The sequence below is a fragment of the Pristiophorus japonicus genome, chromosome 9 (assembly GCF_044704955.1).
Source record: "Pristiophorus japonicus isolate sPriJap1 chromosome 9, sPriJap1.hap1, whole genome shotgun sequence".
NCBI classification, from domain to species: domain Eukaryota; kingdom Metazoa; phylum Chordata; class Chondrichthyes; family Pristiophoridae; genus Pristiophorus; species Pristiophorus japonicus.
This window is the reverse complement of record NC_091985.1, coordinates 66,068,101-66,089,395: the sequence shown is the minus strand read 5'-3', so window position 1 is coordinate 66,089,395 and position 21,295 is coordinate 66,068,101. Positions and strand designations below refer to the sequence as shown.

The window sequence follows — 21,295 nt, the reverse complement described above, 5'->3', positions numbered from 1 at the left end:
TTTATATTGTTATTAGATACCCCTTCCCCCTAGGCTTGTTGAAGGCTAATTTTGAAAAGAAAATGCCTTTCTGTGATTGTGGTGCATCAAGATGTCTCATATCGCGCCAAAGTTGCGATATGTTTCTGTTCATTTATGAGAGGATTTCATTTACTAGCTGTTCAAGATGGGGTGAACCTAGAAATTGCATCAAGGGCTAGGGGCAGGCCTGGGAATTGACACTGAGCTAGTTTTGTATGATAATGTACTTGCATCATTGTTATTTTGCATCACAGCATAAGTATGCTGATAAATTGAACAGGTTCAGAACATTTAGCATGCCAAAGAGCAGGTGCTAATCCATCAACAGATTGCAATATCCACAGAAAATTAGGTCTGTGCTGCTGTTGTTTTTGTGACCAACTAGCTGTGTATGTTCAGGAGTGCCTGGTGGTTGCAATGCACATTAACAGTTGATGGCACTCCATCAAGGTAAATGAGGAATAGACAGGGTGGCAGTAGGGTTCTATAATTGGGTTCAGCGCCTCAGGATAGGTAAGGAACGTTTAGCATGGTTGCCACTTTTGAATGCTATCCAGAGAGCCCCACTGGAAGTATACCTGAATGGACATTGGATGAGGATAATATTAAGCTCAGCTGTGATATCTGCTGCAGCTGATTTGTCAACCAACAATGGCCACAGTACTAGAGGGCACCCAGTACCCATGGAATGATATACGAGCATGGAGCCAAAAACATTGAGGGAGGAACATAGGAGAGAATATCATTGAGAAGAAAAACAAAGCTTTAAAAAAAAGACTTCACATGAGATTAATGATATAAAATGTAATAAATCTGTTTAAAATAAATTATTACTTATTCTTATCTTCTTGTGGGTAGTTAATGTTAAAAAATCCAATTAGGATAGTATGAACAAACAATTTCTCTGGCCCTTGTGCTCCCCATGCTCCCTATGATAATGAGCGTATTGAATGTGCCATGTTGTAAAGAGGGTCAAAGTGCAGTTGTGCAGGTTTACGTAGCTGCAGTGCTCTGAACACAGAAAATGGCAGTCCTGATACAGGTGCATGAATGCTCCTCAATTTTTCATTGTATAATTTTTTAATTAAAAGTGTGTAAGTCTGAAAGAAAATATGTTCAAGGATCTGGCAAATTGTTACTGGCATAATTGTAGTGAGTATTTTATCATTTAGAATCTGCTTATGACATTTTATTCCTTTAAAGAAAAATTCCCGTGAAAAAATGTACAGGAATAAAATGAGCAGTCTGATAGCAGATTGGAAAGGCAAGCATTACCATAAAAATTATTCTAAGAGGAGTGGACTATGCTTATTATTCATTAGTGTATGCTCCTAATGCACATTTCTCAGACATGTTCCCAGAGTTAATGTACATGTTGACTGAAAGAAACATTATGCTGCTGGAGGTGTTGGAGCTGGGATATGCATCTGGGCCAAGCTCGCTTCTTAATGAGAGCGTGATGTTGCTTGAGTTTGTTAGTCACCTATTGGTTAATGTCTGCCATCACCAAGAATTTAGTGCTTGTAAACTGCACTGAAACTGGCCGTTCATTGCCGTATTAAGAGCAGTATCTGCAGATCTGTATGTCAAACACCCAGATACCCAAAGGTTGATCACTGTATAGCTGAGCATATACTGATGTTATTGACTCATTAAGTGCTGTCCATACTAAATATAAGAAAATACAAAAGTATGAAATATGGAAAGTGCATTTGCCCATCAAACCTCTTCTTTTCAATGGACTGTATACAATTTGCCCAATGAAGGATTCTACCAAACTTATAGTTTTCTCCCAGACCCCAGGAGATAATTGAGTAAAACTCCGGATTATCAGTATCACTCTGGAATCTACCTGACCATTTGCTGCCCACACATAACATTCTCACGGTACTGGCAGCATACTCTGGAACATTTGATTAAGAAATGGAGCAAGTTACCACTCTCCTTTTGCTGTGTACAATCATACCGTTTGTCATTAAATCGCTCCTGCGTTCCACCCTATCATAGACCTTCCTTTTTGTTCTTTCCTCGCCTCCCGCCTTCCCCTGCACTTGCTTAAAATCTGTTACATCTCCCTCACTTTTTCCTGTTCTGACGAACTGAAACGTTAACTCTGTTTTTCTCTCCACAGATGCTGCCTGACCTGCTGGGTATTTCCAGCATTTTCTGTTTTATTTCAAATGTCCCACATCCGCAGTCCTTTGCTTTTGGATTCGTACCACTCTCCTTGTATACTGCCAAGAAATGCCATTGAGGGTGGGACGGCCGGGCCCTAACCTGGGCTCCTTTCCCCTGTGTGTGGATTTGCACATATCTGTGAGAGAGAAAGTTGTCAGCATTGAGGATATGTAAGAGCTAGGTTGGCAATCATTTTAGAAAGACGTGCACCTATGTTCAAAAAATAGGGAGAGGCAATCGTTTTGTACGAGTGAGACTCAACGAATAAGAGGCTGACGGTGCCTTGATTCGTTCTCAGGTAGACGCACACGGGGCTCTCGATGAAGAGAAGCAGACGGGATTTAACTGAAGCGTGTGTCTCCCGCGGTGGATGGCATTGATTGGGAGCTGGGGTGGGGGGAGTGGAGGGATCGCGCGCACGCGCTCGCGCTCGGGGCTCGCCGCCAGCGCGCGTGCGGCGGGAGCAGCGGCACGAGGAGGCGGGGGAGGGAGTGAAGGCTTCACCGAGCTCCTCGCTGCACGCACAGTCTGCGCCGTTACCATGAGCAGGGAAGATCGAGAGCTGCAGTCAGCGTCCCGCTCTCCCCATCGCACCAGCTCTGCCACTGCAGCACTGCCATCAAACCCGCTGAGGACAGAGGATGGCGGGGGGAAGGAAAGGACTTGTTGCCCCTCAAAACACTTTTTTGGAAAATATTGTCAGACGCTCCAATGGTAAGCGGGAGGGAAGCTCCCAAATCTGTGCTCTTAAAAGTTAGGGCTTTTTTTTGTTGTTGTTGGAGGGTTTAAAAAGTGCAATTTTGTTTTTGGTTTTAAAAATGACAATGTTGCTACGGGTTATCTGTGGGCTCCTCGTCCTTTGAACTGATTTGCAAGTACCCCGGCCGATTCTCATTCCTGTTTCTACTAGTTACAGGAAAATAAAATGTTTACGGTAATGTTTTTGTTACAGTGTGAATGCAGCATCGGCAGTAGTATGGGCTGCTGTCCACGTTATGCGGGGGGTTGGCCGACAGTGCAAGTGCAGCAACTGGAATGCATGCCTTGACCTGAATTGTTTTTAACCAACCCCCCCCCCCCCCCTCCCCCTTGTTACTCCCACCCTCACTCCTCGGAATAATCTGAATCACGACACTGGGGTAGCAGAAATGCTTTTAGAACACACATTGAAATTGTGCACCCTGCAGTGTTTCAAGATCGGTGAACATTCGATGCAGCAGCCAGCCTGCAAACGCTGCAAGTTTTTGCAGTCAAAAGATGTAAACTGTCTCCGGGATGGGGAAAGGAATGCTGTAATTATGAACATTGAATGTCGGAAACAATTGCACTTAAAAAAAGGATTTTGGAGCATTTCCCTATTTTCTGGATGTGACAAAATACCCTGGGCGCAATTTTACCATCTTCTGAAAATAATAAAACAGGAAAAATTTTTGTTTTTGGTGAATCCTTTGCTCAGAGTCGCTGTAATTCGAACAGCATAAGGTTGATTTTTTTGTTAGACTGCCCTTATTCCGCTCTAAATAAAAAGACACATTACCATAAGAGAAAAACAGGAATCTTCCCATTTATATCACCTGTATTTCATTGGAGTCAGCATATTTGATAATTGAGGAAATCGAGCGGAGGTACAATAAGAGACGCGAACGTATTTGAACACATCGTTGTAATGTTGGTATAGTGTTAGTATGTAACAGAGTAATTGCTGCAGAATAGCGAATACTATAGAAATACGTACATTAGACAGCGACACTACACGATCAAAGGGAAGCATTGTTAGGTGGCGGTGTTTTTGTTTGCGTTTATTTTCGTTCCAGCTGTTTTCTTTCCTATTGGGGTCTGGAAATGAATTATCAGATTGTTCGAAAGATAAGGACCATTACACAAGCCAGGCATTTCTGGAAATATCCATGCAATCTAGTTCCAACTTCGACCTGTTTGCAAAGGGAAATAATAGTAATATATTCCAAGGGGACATAATAGTCACTTTATTTGGATTTGCACTTCTACAACCCTTTTGTATTTTATTAATGCTAATACTTTATCACACTTTATAGCCACGTACCGATAATGCATTTAAAAAAAAAGGAATTATTTGAACAAATTATCTCTATTCATAGTACTAGCTTTCTGAACAATTTTGGGATATGTTTTACTAACTCCTGCACATTATGTAATAAAGGATATAGATTATTTGACCCATGTAAAACCAGATCAATTTACAATAAATTCACTTTATCGTCTCATATTTGTAGATGATTGGGAAACCCTTTTGATACTTGTTTATGTTGAGAAGGGCTCTTCAGCTTTGATTCTGTTTTCTTTGGTTCATTGTTGGTCAGTACTGAGGTTCTGTGAACCAGAGGTGATCCAAGATCAATAGGACTTGGAGTCCATTGAAGGATCAGATACAAATTTACTGTAACTAAGATATATTTAGAAGAATTTGCGGAGGAAATATGAGTAACATTTTTGTCCCACTTTTTAGTGCATTGATAGTCAATTATGTTAGGTTTGTTGTTTTGGATGTGGCTGGGAATATTGAAGGATGTTGTCAAGAGTTCTATGAGCAAATATTTTATGTTATTTTTCAAATTATTTGATATTTAAGCATAGTTTAATGAATAATTACAACAGGGTTTATCCTGAAAAAGGGGTTGGTGGTGTAATGGAAGCAAGTGACCAGAACGGAACATTTTTTTTACCTTGAGGTACCCATTCCGTCAGAGAACTTGCTGGATTATTCTCTGTAGCTCGAAGTAGATAATTTAGGTTTCAACACTTTCATATTATTTTAAGCAAGCAATTTTGCCCCATTATTTGTATATTGGTAATTAACGATGAGTATTTTGTTTTGGATGTTACTTTTCTGTTCTGGTTTTGATGGCAAGTTGGAAAAAAGATGACTTTTTCACTCCATAAACCTGTATCAGGAATTGGTAGACAGATTATTGCATACAAGTGATCTGATTTACCAAAGGAGTGAACATCAATAAATGATAAAAGGCCATGTTCCTAGCAGATACGAAGCAATATGATACAAGTTCTTAAACAGACCTATGGGTTCTGTTCACTTTTGTCCTGCCTACGAATAGTGGTCATGCGAACTCCAACACGTTTTATGCTAGACTGGGGGCTTTGAGCTGATTAAAGTACTTGATTGAACCTTATGCTTTAATCAGCTGTGTTTCAATACACAACATACAGAATGTTCTATTATAACCAAGACTGCTAACATGCTGACCTAAATTACGTTTTACTCAATCAGGCGTTTTTTGGGATTGTACACACATTGTTTATCAAAAACTGAAACTAATATTTTATTACCTATCTTAATGATTTTTTTTCCTAGATAAAAGTGATTGATAAACCAATGGCAGTTTGTATAACATATCTATACTTAAAAATAATATTGAATTCTCTAAAGGTTTTTCCTTGATGAAATGCAGTCCAGGCTATTGGCTTTTTGCAGTAATAAATCTACAAAATTCATGTTAATATTGTTTCAGGTAATTGCATATTGACTTACTGGTAATGGGCAGTCTTTATAAGTTATGATTGCCTCATTTTGATAGAAAAAAAGTAATTTGTTTACGAGTAGATAGAAATAAGTTTATGATTTACAAACATTCAGCTGTATTGAAAGAGACGGGAGCAGTGACAGAAGGTAGAACAATAAAAAGGGATTAAACCACTGCATGCACCCTATGGAGACTACGGTAGATTTTCTGTTGAACTATGATAAAAAAACGATTGCATAGAGACTGTCTCTTCAGAGGTAATGAGTTCTAGAATTTCTCGCATGAATGTTAAAGACCAATAATTCATGTCACCGTATTGTTTAGTTCAGTGCTTCTGGGGGCTTATCAATTAAGTGAAAGAACTGCTAAAACTGCTGCTGTCACAAGTAGTGACCATATTTGATTTTTATTGAATTTGCACCTTTCTAAGGATAACATTTGAAAAGAAATATCGACAATTACATTTTGTGGTGATACTTCCGGATATTCCATATTCCATCAGCTGTAATCGAAAGGAAGATATCTAGATTGTACCGTAGACAGCTCTCAAAGAGGATTTTAATACTGGGTAAATAGATAGAATGTTTGTATTTGCCTCTACACTAATTGGATTCAGTTGCAATCTTTTCTCATGCTTTATCCACACCTTTATTACCTCGAGGCCTCATTTCTCATCATGCATATTGTCAGACTTCCTAGCTTCATCTTTCAAAAAATTAGAAACTCCAGCAAAATGCCGGAACCCACATCCTCATCAGCATCAAGGCCGACATTCTCATCTTCGCTGTTTCACTAGCTCCATACCAGTCAAATTGACCATATGGCTTGCCCCATCCTATTTCCAGCGATCTCCCCCCAGCTGTATATCCCTTCATCTATTCCTTATTCCCCGCTCCATCCCATCAGCGGCTGCTCTTCAAGGTACAATGGAGCTGAAATTTGACCTGGTTGTGCCTGTTTTATGGGCAGAAAACAGGGGCCGAGAGGTCAAATTTAGGGGATCAACATTTAAAACAGCAACAGAAACACATCCCATGACATATTGGTTCTAGCAGTCTAAAGAAGTCCTTAGCATCAGTCCAAAAATGGGTATTAGGCTCCTTGAATATGCATAAAGGGTGCCTAATGCCAGTTTCAGGACCCCTTTCCAAAATTGGTCAAAAACTAGGCAGCGCTTGCACTGTGGGAGTGCAGTCTAGTTTTAGCAGTTCTACAGCGGCCTAGCCAATAGTCCTTTAAGGGAGCACCAGAGGCCGTCGAAGACCAGGTTAAGTTTTTGTTTAGTAAATTTTTAAAACTTACCTTAATGTGGAGCGAGGAGGAGCAGCAGTGTTCCTCCTATCTATAGCAATGCTGTAGGCCGCTCCTGGCCCATGTTTGGCCTCTTCCCGAATGTCCCCCCCCCCCCCGTGCTCCTGGAACCTATCTGAGGGCGATCGCAGTGTCCTGACATTCACCTCTGCTCACTGGAAGTGCAGTTGGCATCCACAGTTCTCTGGACCTATTAGAATGAAGTTTGAGGCCCAGCTGGTCCAGTGCAAGGATCATTTCCTGCACCAAGTTGTCACCAGCATAACAGCATTTATGATTTTCTACCCTGATGTTCATATTCAGTGATTGCTGAATTTCTCCCTTACTGCCTTCAAATGCCTCCTTAAGGCCAATCTCTTTAATTGTGCTTTTGCCCCCACCAGTTTTTTCCCTTTGCCCCTCCTGTTTTTTGTCTACTCTTGATCCACCACCTTCTGTGTATATGGGGAGTATTATAGAAGTTGTTTTTCATCCTCCAATTGCTGTTTTAGAGTTATATTTACAGAGTCCACGTTGTCCAGGGCCACGCCGTGGATCTTGATGACTGGGGGGGATAGTGCTGTGTGGCGGGGACAGGCTGGTGGAGGACCTTTGGCTTATGGATGTTTAGTGTAAGGCCATGCTTTTGTACGCCTCAGTGAAGATATTGACTGTGAATTGGAGTTCAGCCTCTGAATGTGCGCAGATGTAAGCGTCGTCCGCATACTGTAGCTCGACGTCAGAGGTTGGGACGGTTTTGGATCTGGCCTGGAGACGACGAAGGTTGAACAGGTTCCTACTGGTTCTGTAGTTTAGTTCCACTCCAGCGGGGAGTTTGTTGAGTGTGAGGTGGAGCATGGCAGCGAGGAAGATTGAGAAGAGGGTTGGTGTGATGACACAGCCCTGCTTGATCCCGGTCCGGACGTGAATTGGGTCTGTAATGGATCTATTGGTAAGGATTACGGCTTGCATGTCGTCGTGGAGCAGACGGAGGATGGTGATGAACTTTTGAGGGCAGCCGAAATGGAGGAGGACACTCCATAGTCCCTGTTGGTTGACAGTGTCATAGGCCTTTGTAAGGTCAAAGAAGGCCATGTACAAGGGTTGGTGCTGTTCCCTGCATTTCTCTTGCAGTGTCGCGCTGTAAAGATCATGTCCGTTGTACCCCGTAGGGGACGAAATCTGCACTGTGACTCCGGGAGGAGCTCCTCAGCCACAGGGAGAGGATGGTTGAGGAGGATTCTAGCAATGACTTTCCCAGTGGCTGATAACAGGGAGATTCCTCTGTAGTTGCCGCAGTCGGACTTATCCCCTTTTCTAAAGATGGTCACAATTACTGCTTCTCTGCGATCTCTCGGCACCTCAGAAGCCTCTTATCAACAAGGGCAGACATTGACGACGAGATTCAACACCCCCTCCAGTCCACCAATGCAGCCTTCGGCCGCCTGAGGAAAAGAGTGTTCGAAGATCAGGCAGGTCCTCAAATCTGGCACCAAGATAATGGTTTACAAGGCTGTAGTGATACTCGCCCTTCTGTATGGCTCAGAGACATGGACCATATACAGTAGACATCTCAAATCGCTGGAGAAATACCACCAACGATGTCTCTGCAAGATCCTGCAAATCCCCTGGGAGGCCAGACGCACCAACGTTAGTGTCCTCGACCAATCCCCAACATTGAAGCACTGACCACATTGTTTGCACAAGTCACCCCAAGCAAGCGCTCTACTGGGAACTCCTTCACGGCAAACAAGCCAAAGATGGGCAAAGGAAACGTTTCAAAGACACTCTCAAAACCTCCTTGAAAAAATGCAACATCCCCATCGACACCTGGGAGTCCCTGGCCAAAGACCTCCCTAAGTGGAGGAAGTGCATCCAGGAAGAGCACCTTGAGTTTCATCGCTGAGAGCATGCAGAGATCAAGCGCAGGCAGCCGAAGGAGCGTGCGGAAAGCCAGTCCTACCCACCCCTTCCTTCAACGATTGTCTGTCCCACCTGTGACAGAGACTGTAATTCTTGTATTGGACTATTCAGTCATCTAAGAACTCATTTTTAGAGTGGAAGCAAGACTTCCTCGATTCCGAGGGACTGCCTATGATGATGATAATGATATTTACAGAGCTCCACAGAACAGTCCTATGTACCTTTTGTTTTAATAAGATAATAAATTGGGATAACATATTCCCATGCAGGTCAGCCACTCAACAGTGGCTGAACAAAATGATTGGAATGCTACCATTCTGTTTCCAAACCAATCTCAGTGTATCGTTTTTTTTTAATTCCTTGCTGTGTAGTTGATAAAACATACCAAATGTTTCTGGAAGCTGAAAAGTATGAAAGTTTCACTTTGGTTGTGATTTCAAATGAAATCTGGAACATCACACACTTCTGTTGTCTCATAAGGCCTTATAGTGTGTGGGTGGTGAAAATACTATCCCCAGCATGAGAATGAAACACTTCAGCTATCTGAGGAAATATGCTACCCTGCAGCAGTATCTGTGAAGCAGACTGGAACTTTACTGTTGACAGTGATTTGTTGCAAGTCGAACCATAAAGGAGATCTAGGTGTATATATTTTATAGAGCTCTGTTACCCTAGTGACTAATTTTTAGTGTTCGGAGTGGCTGAGAGTGTCTGCTTTCTCTAACATTAAAGAGTTGTAAGTAAAGCCTCTCTATTGCTCAGCAGATTGAAGTCAATGGAAATAAAAATCCGGAAAGATGTTAAATAGACGGTTGATTTGTTATCACTCGTTTACACTATCACACAAAATCAGAATTAATCCTGTTGTTCCCAACCCCTATTTACCATTCAACAAAACACAAATCCTGCCATCATAGTTTAACAATATAAAGATAACACAGTTTAAACACAGATAGAATGAGCAATAAAAACAGAAAATGCTGGAAATCTCAGCGGGTCAGGCAACATCTGTGGAGAAAAAAACAGAGAGAACTTTTCAGGCCGATGACCCTTCGTCAGAATTAAACCTGCCACAGATATTTAGGGCTAGTAATTATAAGCAGAAATACCCTTTTAACAAAGTGATATGTGTTAATGACTGCCAATCAACCTCTTATAAGTGTGGAGTCTCATTCCTCCAGGTTAGAAACTGTTTTAGGAGATTTTAAAAATGTAATTTTAAATTAATTTTCTTTTCCTTTCTGTCTGTCTGTCTGTCTGTCTCTCTCTCTCTCTTAATTCAATCTTTCTTTCCCTCTCTTTATTTCTCTTTCTGTACCTGATTTGACATTGAATTCAACCTGTTTAATTCACCCTCCTGCTCAGTCCTTCTGCTGTTTATTTACCAAGCCATAAATCTCATTGGTCAAGGAGATACCTTGTTCACTAAGATCTCGGATGCCCAGTTTCCCCTGCTGCGCTGTTATCAGCTCACACTTTCAGCAACTTTGAAGGCAAACATTTTTTGAGCTGAAGGATGTAGGGGCAAGTCAAACTTGCGACAGATGCCGTTAGATGACCGAATACAGCAAAATCTGGCTTAATATAATTTAACAGTTGTACCAGACAACCAAGGATGGCGCTTAGTTCTGGTTCTGTGGAAGTTACTTAAATGGCATGCAATTTGCGGTTATAATAACAGTTAAATGGTCAGCGTTCGGCATCATTACAGCTGTGAATCTGATAGTAACTTCTGGAGTGCGTACATGCGCAGTTAATCATGGAAATCCAGAAGTTGGGTCTCTGATTCCCTGCTCCTCCACAGGGTATAATGTTGAACTCCCCGCAGCTGGCAATCAATTGAGTTTTTACACTAGAATAGCGCTCTTAAAACCCCCCCGAAAATGTTAAGCCTTGTTGAATGATGTGTAACTGGATTTTTATGGTGTACTGAGTCATAATTACTGCTGAACAACCATTCTGGCCCTGAAAAACTAATTTTATATTTGTGTAATATCAAATTTTTCCATTATGATAAAAGTTCCATGGTGTTTTCATAATATATATTAATTTGTTTGATATTTCAGCTTCTACCCCATCCTATTTCACTCTCTGTAAATTGATTAACAAGTGAAGGAAAATCAGTGCATTTTACTTCCTGGTTTGCTGTCTGTGTGAATTCTTCAATGTGATTGCCTGCTTAGCCAGCTTGATGACATCACTGTTGCTGGATGCTGGAGATCCCCTAGACTTGGCATCAGATTCAAATTAACACCAGGAGAGGTGAAATTGTGCCACAGAGATCACTAGATTTTTTTGGCAGCTTTCTTCGAGGTCAGCAGAAAGCGCGTTCACTTCGCCGCTGACCGCAAAAACCACTCCACTACTTTTGTCTGTTAATCAATGTTATAAATTGTCACGTTGCTGGTGTATGTTTTGAGGGCTATTTGCCAATGTCTGCAGCAGGTTTCAGATAGTTGAGAACTGCTTTTGGAACAGCATTCATAACGTAAAGAAAGGCAGTGTCAATATCAGTGCCTCATGAGTCTCATGCCCCTCATTGATTTTAACTGAGATTACTTTCAGGCTTGCTGGGCCAGGGTAGAAGATGGCTCTTTAAAATAAATAAATACATAGGCCACTTTATCAAAAAAATCGAACATTCATTGTCTCCTGTGTTTGATTGTTTAGTCTCGCACAGGTCTATTGCAGCTTTGTCCAATACATTAGTCAAGAGGCACATTTGGCAAAATTTGGAATTCAGATGTGGCTAATTGCATTTCTGATTAGCAAATAGAAAATGAATAATGGACACTGTTGGCTATGTGATCTTCATATTCGTATAGCATGCGCATGTGTACTTTAACGTTTTTATTAATTAATGTTGGTAAAATGGTAAGACAAAAGCAGTGTGCGAGTGATTTTGATTGTTGTGTGTGCATTACTTCTTTGGTTACTGCTTATTAGTTATCTGTTAAAATGGAGTATAACACGGGTGAAAATATAGGACTTCGGCACCATGGAAGCACCAGCAACTTATATGGAGATGGGAACTGAGTGTGGTCAGCTCAACCAATCGGAATAACTACTTCAGACCAGCAGAAGGAAGAAAGCCCATTAATAGCAGCTCCAACAAGGCACGTCATGGCAAAGGGCAAGCAGCATCCAACCGCATTCTGGGTTAAGAGCAGGGGCAGGTTTGGCATGTCTTGTGGGGGTCAACGTTCTCAGCAGTAACTCTGACAAAGTCAAAAGCCGTAATTTTCCGGGGGGTCAGCGGGCAGAATTGGTGGCGGATCGGATGGGAAATTGAATTTTTCCCGTTGTCAACCCGCCACAGTATGCCTTTCCCAATGCTGGGTCTGTCAGTGCTGAGCAGCGGCGGGTAGGCCAATTAAACTCATTAGCATTAATTGGCAGATCATTAACAAGCTTTTTGAACTTACCTTTTCACTTTAACTTCGTGCCCAAGGGAACCACACTGTTCGGGGACCAGCCTGAAGCGGGAGTTCAGTGGCCATTGCTCCAGCTGATTACTTGACAGTTTCAAATGTACAGTAAAAGCTCACACCTGACAGATCATCACTTTCCTGAGCCACAAGCTGTTTCTCAGTCCATTTCCAGCACAAGATTCTGCAGGCTTTCCACTTTCCACTCTCCATCCACTCTTACTTCATTGGAAGAACTCTCTCTCCATTGACAGAATGTTTCTGTCATCTGTACTTCACTTGCCATCTATTCCATCAACATGGGTGCCCTTTATATGCGCTCACTCTGGTCCTCAGAATCTGACCACGATCAGCCCCAACACCAGCAGCACCAACACAACACCAACCTTCTCCGGCATCACTTAATGTTGCACAGGACAGAGGGCATCAGCACCCGACCACATTGCTGCCCGGGAGGCCAGGGATGGCCTCACCATGGCCAGATTTACTTCACATGATGCAACAGGTTAGCACTACTCCACACCAATACCATAAAGCATCCCTACAATGCCCAAGCCATTCCTTTCACACTCACTACCATTGCAGGAGGTACCGTTATGTCTCACTATTCACCAACTCACTAAGCCACTTCCAAAGGTGCACACAAATCTGTCCAAGAATTAAAAAGTGTTGAAAATAAAGATTTTAATGTTTGACAGTAGATTAACAGAAACTTCACATGAACATTGGATAAAAGATCCAAGTGTCTACTCTTGTGTGTTAGTTGATATGATTGCACAAGGATGAGGGTGATGGGTGGCTAGTGAAGTGGGGATGTGATATGTAGATAGAGAGTGATGGGTGGAGGTGCAAGGTAAGTTGGTGTGAGTAAGGATGTGCAGGAGTTAGGGTAGGGAAGAGGGAGTGATGGGGATGTGATGAGAGGCACAGCAGGATGAAGGTGAATGTGGTTTTGTACTAATGTTTCATGATCTACGCCACTGCACCCAGGTCCTCCTGATGACATCCCTGCTTGTGCCTTCCTCTGCAATGTGCAACCAGGCTGTATTGGTCTCCTGGAGAGGTGCCTTCTGCCCATCAGAAGAGAAGAGGACCTCCCTGCATGCTCTGACTCCCTCCATAAGCATATAAATGGAGTCATGGGTGCAGCCCTGCAGTGATTCAGTGTTTGCAGCACTTCAGTGCTGTAGAACACTGACAGCACAAATGTTAAAAGAAAGTTGGCCATGGTCCCTTTAAGGAAACTGCCTGATGACGCGTCATGAATGACGTCACCAGACTCGCTTCCTCTAATTGGCCCGGGAAACACGCTTAACAAGCTCTGTCAATGGAAAATCATTTTCCAGAGCAGATGGAGCCAACAACGGGGTCGGGACCCACCACTGACATCGCCTGCCCCAGACCCGTCGAACTGAGGAAAATCCAGCCCAAATGACTGCTTGCAATTGCTGGGCAAAAACATAGAAGTTGCACTAAGATGTGGCGTGTCTGATAAATTCATGCCAGAATTCCAAACGCGTCATCAGGCAGTTTCCTTAAAGGGACCATGGCCAACTTTCTTTTAACATTTGTGGTTAAAGAGAGAGACTGCAAAGGTTCGTACTGAATGGTAGTAGAAATTTGTTAATTAAATATACATGTGAAATACATTTACTTGTTTAGTGTTTGAGGCGTTTTTGACTATATTTAATGCATGTGGCTAAAGTGATGTCGCCATATCCACACCTGTGGCTAGTCATGGATTGTTATTGGACATCATTCTATGGGATGTTAAATAGGTCTTTAGACTCCTTCTTGAATAAGAGAACTCCCTGATCAAATGCTAGAAGGTTCGAATAACTTTATCATAATATATCTTGCAGTTCTTATGTCTGTTGTTTGTTATGTAGAATGATAAAGAATATGCAGCACAGAAACAGGCCATGCAGCCCAACTAATCTGCTGTTTATACTCCTCATGAGTCTCCTCCCATTCTACCTACCTCATCTCAGCCTTTCAGCATATCTTCCTATTTCTTTTTCTCTCATGTACTCATCTAGTTTCCTGTTAAAAGCATCTAAGCTATTTCCCTCAACCACTTCTGTGGTAGTGAGTTCCACATTCTAACCACTCTGAGGAAAGAAATGTCTCCTTATTTCCCTATCGGATTTATTTAGTAACTATCTTGTATTTATGGTCCCTAGTTTTGGCTTCTCCCATAAGTGGAAAGATTCTCTCCTCATCTACCCTCTCCAACCCACAAATAATTTTAAAGACCTCAATCAGGTCACCTCTAAGTCTATTCTTTTCTAATGAGAAAAGCCCCAATCTACTCAATTTTTCCCGATAGGTTCTGGTATCATCTTTGTAAATTGTTCTTGCACTTGTCTCTAGTCCTTCTGTGTATTTTTTATAGTATGGAGACCATAAGTGTGGCATGACCAGGGCCCTACAAAAGTTTAATATAACTTCACTACTTTTGAATCTATACCTCTAGAAATAAATCCCGGTGCTTTGTTAGCATTTTAATTGCTTTGCTAACCTGCGCTGCTGCTTTTAATGATCTGTTCATCTGCACCCCTAGATCCCTTTGCTCTTCTACTTCATTAAGTTTCTTATTTTCTAATGTGTAGGTGATGTTTCTATTTTTCCTACCAAAGTGTATTGTCTCACATTTATTTATGTTAAAGTTCATTTGCCACTGAACTGCTTAGTCTGCAAGTTTTGTAATGTCTTCTTGTAGTGTGTTGCATTCTTCCTCCGTGTTTGCCATAACCCCCAGTTTGGTGTCATTTGTCAATTTTAATAATGGTCCTGATTTTGCGGTCAGCGATGGCCAAATGGAGCTCGTCGTTCATTACACTTACACTTGCCCACAGAGCCCACCAACTTTCTGTGGGCTTTTGCACTGCGAATTGTGGTTATTAGAGAGCTGAAACACCGTGATGCCCTCTACAGGGGATCTGGAACCTGCATGAATAGGACAAGTAGAGCCGGATTCAAGAATCCTTACTGGGAGACACAGTCTAAACTAGGAAGTGTAAGTTAGAAGATTTAATTCAGTGCCAAATCAGATACAAAATGTGAAATGAAGAGATGGAGGGAGAGAGAGATAAAGGAGACAGAAATAAAAATTAAAAAAAAAACTTTTTATTTCAATGTTTTAATTTTTTTAAACCTCCAACAATAATTAATATCTGTAGAATTGAGACTATACTTTTAAAAGTAAATTTTCAGTGCCAGAGAGGTTGTTTGGCAGTAATTAGGACTTGTCACGCCTTTTAAAAATTCATTGATAAGCCCTGACTTTCTGTGGGGTGTTTAGTGTCTATCTAGTGGATCAGTACCCAAACTTCACGCCTGTGATGTATTTGAGTGCCGACTCACTCGGCGAGGTATTGGTGTAGCAAAACTTCAGGACAATGGAAATCGGACAGCAACTTCCTGATATCCAATTGCTCACCAATTATACTAAGCAAAATTTTTATCTTCAATTAAAATTTTCCCTATATTCACATTCCATCAAAAATTTCTACATTAAGACATTGCAGCAAAATAAATTTCCAATGTGTAGCTGCCATGACAGTTCCTCAGCCACTCTACCATATATTAAAAATAAAACACTGCATAACTAATAAAAAAAAAATCACAAATTACAATTTACTCCAATGTGACTGCAACAACTCATCTCTTCGATTAAAAAAAAAACACCAGTATAACTCACCACCTGTATATCCTGGACTTTGGATACACTCTCTCCCTATACCTTATAATCTTCAGTCTGCAATCTGACTTCACGAGTTCAGACACTGGTTGTAATGATCCTGATTTAAAACAAACAAAATACTCACACACAGGAGTCTGTCTCTGATGTAAAGGACTATAATTCTTTACATCTCTAATACATAAAATCACAATTCCCAGGTACCCCTTTAAAGTCAGGGCTCCAATGCACGTTCAAAGGAAAGCAAAACTCGTCCGCCACCGTTTTAACTTTAGAGCTGATTTCACCACCTGCCACAGACTTCTTCCAAGGTGCTACCAGGAAGATCACCCACATCTCTCAGTCTGCAGTGCCCAGCTGCATCAAGCAGGTCACCAATACCCCCTTGCCTGAGCAAATCAATACATTATCTTCACGATGGATACCAGCAGCCAGAATGAGAGAGCTATGGGATTTGCAGCATAAGAGATTACACTCATGTAGTTATCAGAGTACCAGAAGATGAGACAACAGCATATGTGAACTAGTGTGTGATCACCACAGAAGGATAATGCAAGTTTATGCCAGTTTTGCTGGTAGCTGTCACAAAGCCTTCATTTTGTGACAAGCACATAAGCTCCAGTTTACCACCCATCCAGGAACGTCAGAGGATGGCTGCCAGGGGACAAGGGATATCCCCTCCATAACTAGCTGATGATACCTCTCACCAATCCCACCACGCAATAACAACAAATGTACAATCAGAGCCATGGGACCACCAGGAACCTTCACCTCACGGACTGCAGCCGTTCAAGAAAGTGGCTCACCATCACCTTCTCGAGGGCAATTAGGGATGGACAATAAATGCTGGCCTTGCCAACATTGCCCACATCCCATGAACAAATAAAAAAACACATCTTAGAGCATACCATTGGTGATAGAGAACTGGACATAGGAGGCCAGCATAACACAGTGAAGCTGGTGAAGCCAGAGAGCAGTTGATGGAGAAGTGCTTTTGGCAACCTGTTCAATCCCCTTACCTGAAAAGTGCTGAGCCCCTTGGTATTAACAGTCCGAGTGGGGTGACGAGGGAGCAGCTGTGCTGACTTTCTGAGAGTTGGTAACTTGTGCTGCTCCCATGGCGTCACTGCCACTCCCATGGGCTGTGGCAGATCTCTTCCACTGGTCTGCGGGAGAGTAGACGGTAGAAGATGTGTGATTATCTATCTGTTCCACCAGTCTCTCAAGTTGGATATCTGACATTCTAAGGCAAAGCACAGGTTTTGTTCAGAGCCTGCATGACAGCTGTTTGACCAGTTGTAAAACATGTGACCATTGACAATGGTGTAACATTTGCAGAGGAGAAATGAAAAAGAAAATAAGAGGGGCAAAGAGAGGATATGAGAATAGAATGGCAGCCAACATAAAAGGTAATCCAAAAGTCTTCTATAGGCATATAAATAGTAAAAGGGTGGTAAGAGGAGTGGTGGGGCCGATTAGGGACACAAAAGGAGACGTATGCATGGAGGCAGAGGGTATAGCTGAGGTACTAAATGAGTACTTTGCATCTGTTTTCACCAAGGAAGAGGTACTGGCCATAATATGCCAATCCTCCATAGATACAGGAATGGTGCCAAAGGACTGGAGAATAGCAAATGCTACACCATTGTTCAAAAAAGGGTGTAAAGATAAACCCAGCAACTATCGGCCAGTCAGTTTAACCTTGGCAGTGGGGAAGCTTTTAGAAACAGTAATCAGGGACAAAATTAACAGTCACTTGGATAGTTGTGGATTAATTAAGGAAAGCCAGCACAGATTTGTTAAAGGCAAATCGTGTTTAACCAATTTGATCGAGTTTTTTTGATGAGGGTTGAGGTAGTGTACATGGATTTCTAAAAGATATTCGACAATGTGCCACATAATAGGCTTGCCAGCAAAGTTGAAGCCCTTGGAATAAAAGGGAGAGTGGCAGCATGGATATGAAATTGGCTAAGTGACAGGAAACAGATAGTACTGGTGAATGGTTATTTTTCGGACTGGAGGACGGTAGATAGTGGTGTTCCCCAGGGGTCAGTTCTAGGACCCCTGCTTTTCTTGATATATACTAATGAGTTGGACGTGGGTGTACAGAGCACAATTTCAAAATTTGCTGATGACACAAAACTTGGAAGTATAGTGAATAGTGAGGAGGAGAGCGATAGACTTAAGGAAGACATAGACAGGCTGGTGAAATGAACAGACACGTGGCAGATGAAATTTAATGCTGAGAATTGGGAAGTGATACATTTTGGTGGAAAGAATGAGGAGAGGAAATATAAACTAAATAGTACAATCCTAAAGCGGGTGCAGTAACAGAGAGACCGGGGATATGTGTGCACAAATTGTTGGTGGTGGCAGGGCGGGTTGAGAAAGTGGTTAAAAAGGCTTACAGGATCCTGGACTTCATAAATAGAGGTATAAAGTACAAAAGTGTGGAAATTATGGTGAACCTGTATAAAACACGAGTTCGGCCCCAACTGAGTACAGTGTCCAATTCTGGGCAGCACATTTTACGAAGGATGTGAAGGCCTTAGAGAAGGTACAGAAAAGATTTACGAGAATGATTCCAGGAATGAGGGACTTCAGTTACGTTGATAGACTGGAGAAGCTGGGGTTGTTCTGCTTGGATCAGAGAAAATTGAGAGGACATTTGATAGAGGTGTTCAAAATCATTAGGGGTCTGGACAGAGTCGATAGAGAGAAACTGTTCCCATTGGCAGAAGAGTCAAGAACCAGAGGACACAGATTTAAGGTGATTGGCAAAAGAAACAAAGGCGATGTAAGAAAAAACGTTTACGCAGCGAGTGGTTGGGATCTGGAATGCACTACCAAAAAGGTTGGTGGAAGCAGACTCAATCTTATCTTTCAAGTATCTGAAGTAAAAAAATTGCAGGGCTATAGGGAAAGGGCAGGGGAGTGGGACTAGCTGAGAGTCGGCATGGGCTTGACGGGTCGAATGGCCTTCAACCATGCTGTAACCATTCTATGATTCTATGATTGTATGACTGCTGTTGAGGGCCCAGCTGTAGTATCCCTGAGATGGCTACGCTCTCCAAAGTAGACTGCAGACTACTGATGCCAGACAAGATGACACGACACACGGGCTCTAAGTGGACTTCTCTATATTTTCAGCCATGGTGGTGAAACTCCTTTGCAGATCTTATGGTACCTGATGTAACTGGTTGTGTGAAGCAAGCTGTTTTATTCTCATTGCTGGGCCTTAAAGTTTGCATCTCTTTCCTCTTCAGCAGAGTTAGGAGATAATTTTGCCCTCCGGTGAGATTCTTCCTGGGCCATGCCTGCATTATTACCCGCTGCTGCAGACCAGTGCTGCATGCTTCGCCATGTGCAGACCTTTCTAAGACATTCAATAAACCAGCTGGGGTGCCAATCCCTGCGTTGGCGATTGGGAATAATGGAAAGAGAAAAAGGACAAGAGTTAGCACTGGTCTGGAGTGAGAAGTGAGAAAGGAGCAATGAGAGAAGTTGATGATTCTGCAAAGGCTAGCAAATGAGAAAAGAATGCTGCTGTGGGTTCTTTGAACGGAGCAAGGAAGAGGTGAGTGTGTGTTTGTAATGCGAATGAGAGCTGGTTTAGCATGGACGGTGAAGGATGCACTGAATCCAGGCCGTGGGGGTGATATTCCTGGAGTTGACAATCTGTGCAATCTCTCTCCATGCCTGGTGCATTTGGTGTTTTGGTAAGAGAATTTCCCTCTTTGCTCCCACCTCTTCCAGCAAGATCTAAAGGGAGACTTATGAGAACCTGGAGGGTTTCCTGCCACACATCTTAAAGCAATTTCTTCCTCCACCACGCCAAAGCAAAATCTCGCAGAAGGGAATGCAACGTCACTTTGAGAGGTGCATTTTTACTTTAAGTAGACCTCGGGCTGACCTGCCGGATATTGCATTTTTCGTTGTATCAGCCAGTCAGGTGGGAAACCTGGCCGTGAGATCATAATGAATGAATCCTGCAAGTTAAAATACCTCGGCCTGTTTTATGGTGCAGTGGGTAATTCACCCTACTATCCACCCACCGGAAATTAAAATTGGGGCCTTATTAGTGGCTCTGTTTCTGTGATTCTGTTAAATGGGAAATGAGCAGAACCTTCCATTATGCTCCAAATAATATTTTCTGGGTTACAGTTGAAGTAACATTTTTCAATAAATCATGTTAACTTCTTTGATAGTTTTTATGCTTGAGAGTATTTATTGCCTAGCCCAGGAAGAATTTGCTGAGAAATGCTTTTCATCTCATAACTTCAATTCATCATCCTTTCAGGCAGTGTTTAACATTTTATTTATATATATATATATCAAAGGAAATAGTTATGGGCTTAATTTTTAGTGATTAGTAACGATTCAGCTAATCATAAACTATATCGGGGATCGGATCTCAGAAGACTACAATACGACATGTCCAGTAGACAGAGACGATGACCCTCATATTAATGGGAGGGCGCGGAAACCTGTAATCGGGTACTGAACTTGGCAAGGTAGGGATGGGGAGGCCCTGCCGATCTTAACAGCAGGGTTGCATTCAAATATTGTTGGGTCGCCTCCTGTCCTGCAACCAGCCAAACTAACAGCCTAGACACAGGTGGGAGGGAAAACTAGTGACAGGTGGGAACCCATGAGAATGGTCCCCGGCACTTGGAAGGGAGCATTGGAAGGTTGTGGTCTGGAGGGGTTAAGGGAGGCTGGGGATTGGGGCTGAGAAGAGGCTGGAGACTGGGGCTGGGGAAGTACGATGGCATCCTTGTGAGGCCTGGGTGGAGCACACCTGCTCCTCCTGGCCCACAAGGGGTGCTAAAAGAGCAGTTGGGCAAAATTGGGCTCTGTAGCGCTTGTTACCCTTTATGCATCAAAAATGGCGTCCATGGCACGCGCGCACTTCTGATGGAAAGTGCGTCGGACACCATCTTTGTAAAGGTGTTTGTGCATGCTCATTTAATGACTGCCAGCAGCATGTAGTGTAGGCAAATCATGACTTCATTGCTGCCATTTTGGAGCTCCATGCTCCAGCCTGCACCTTCTCTTAGCTTCTTCCCACAGCTAAACATGTGTTCAACGACATGAAGGACCCGCCGCCCGTGTTATTTAAAGGGATCACCAACTACTTGCAGATTTGTTGCTGGATTATTTGTTCTGGATGTTGCTGCAATTCTATGCATTTTGGGAGCTTTTCCATACTTGTTAAAAGTTTCAATAGTCTG

At 42.4% G+C, this 21,295-nt stretch overlaps 1 protein-coding gene across 1 annotated transcript in view; it reads left to right on the top strand.

The window, feature by feature from the left end:
• Window positions 1-2,840: 2,840 nt before the first annotated feature.
• The window catches only part of kcnh1a (potassium voltage-gated channel, subfamily H (eag-related), member 1a), a 453,352-nt gene continuing 434,897 nt past the window's right edge, over window positions 2,841-21,295 (top strand). The window contains exon 1 of the mRNA XM_070888701.1: window positions 2,841-2,913. Within this exon, the coding sequence (XP_070744802.1) occupies window positions 2,841-2,913 (73 nt within the window). The remainder of the gene's footprint in view (window positions 2,914-21,295) is intronic.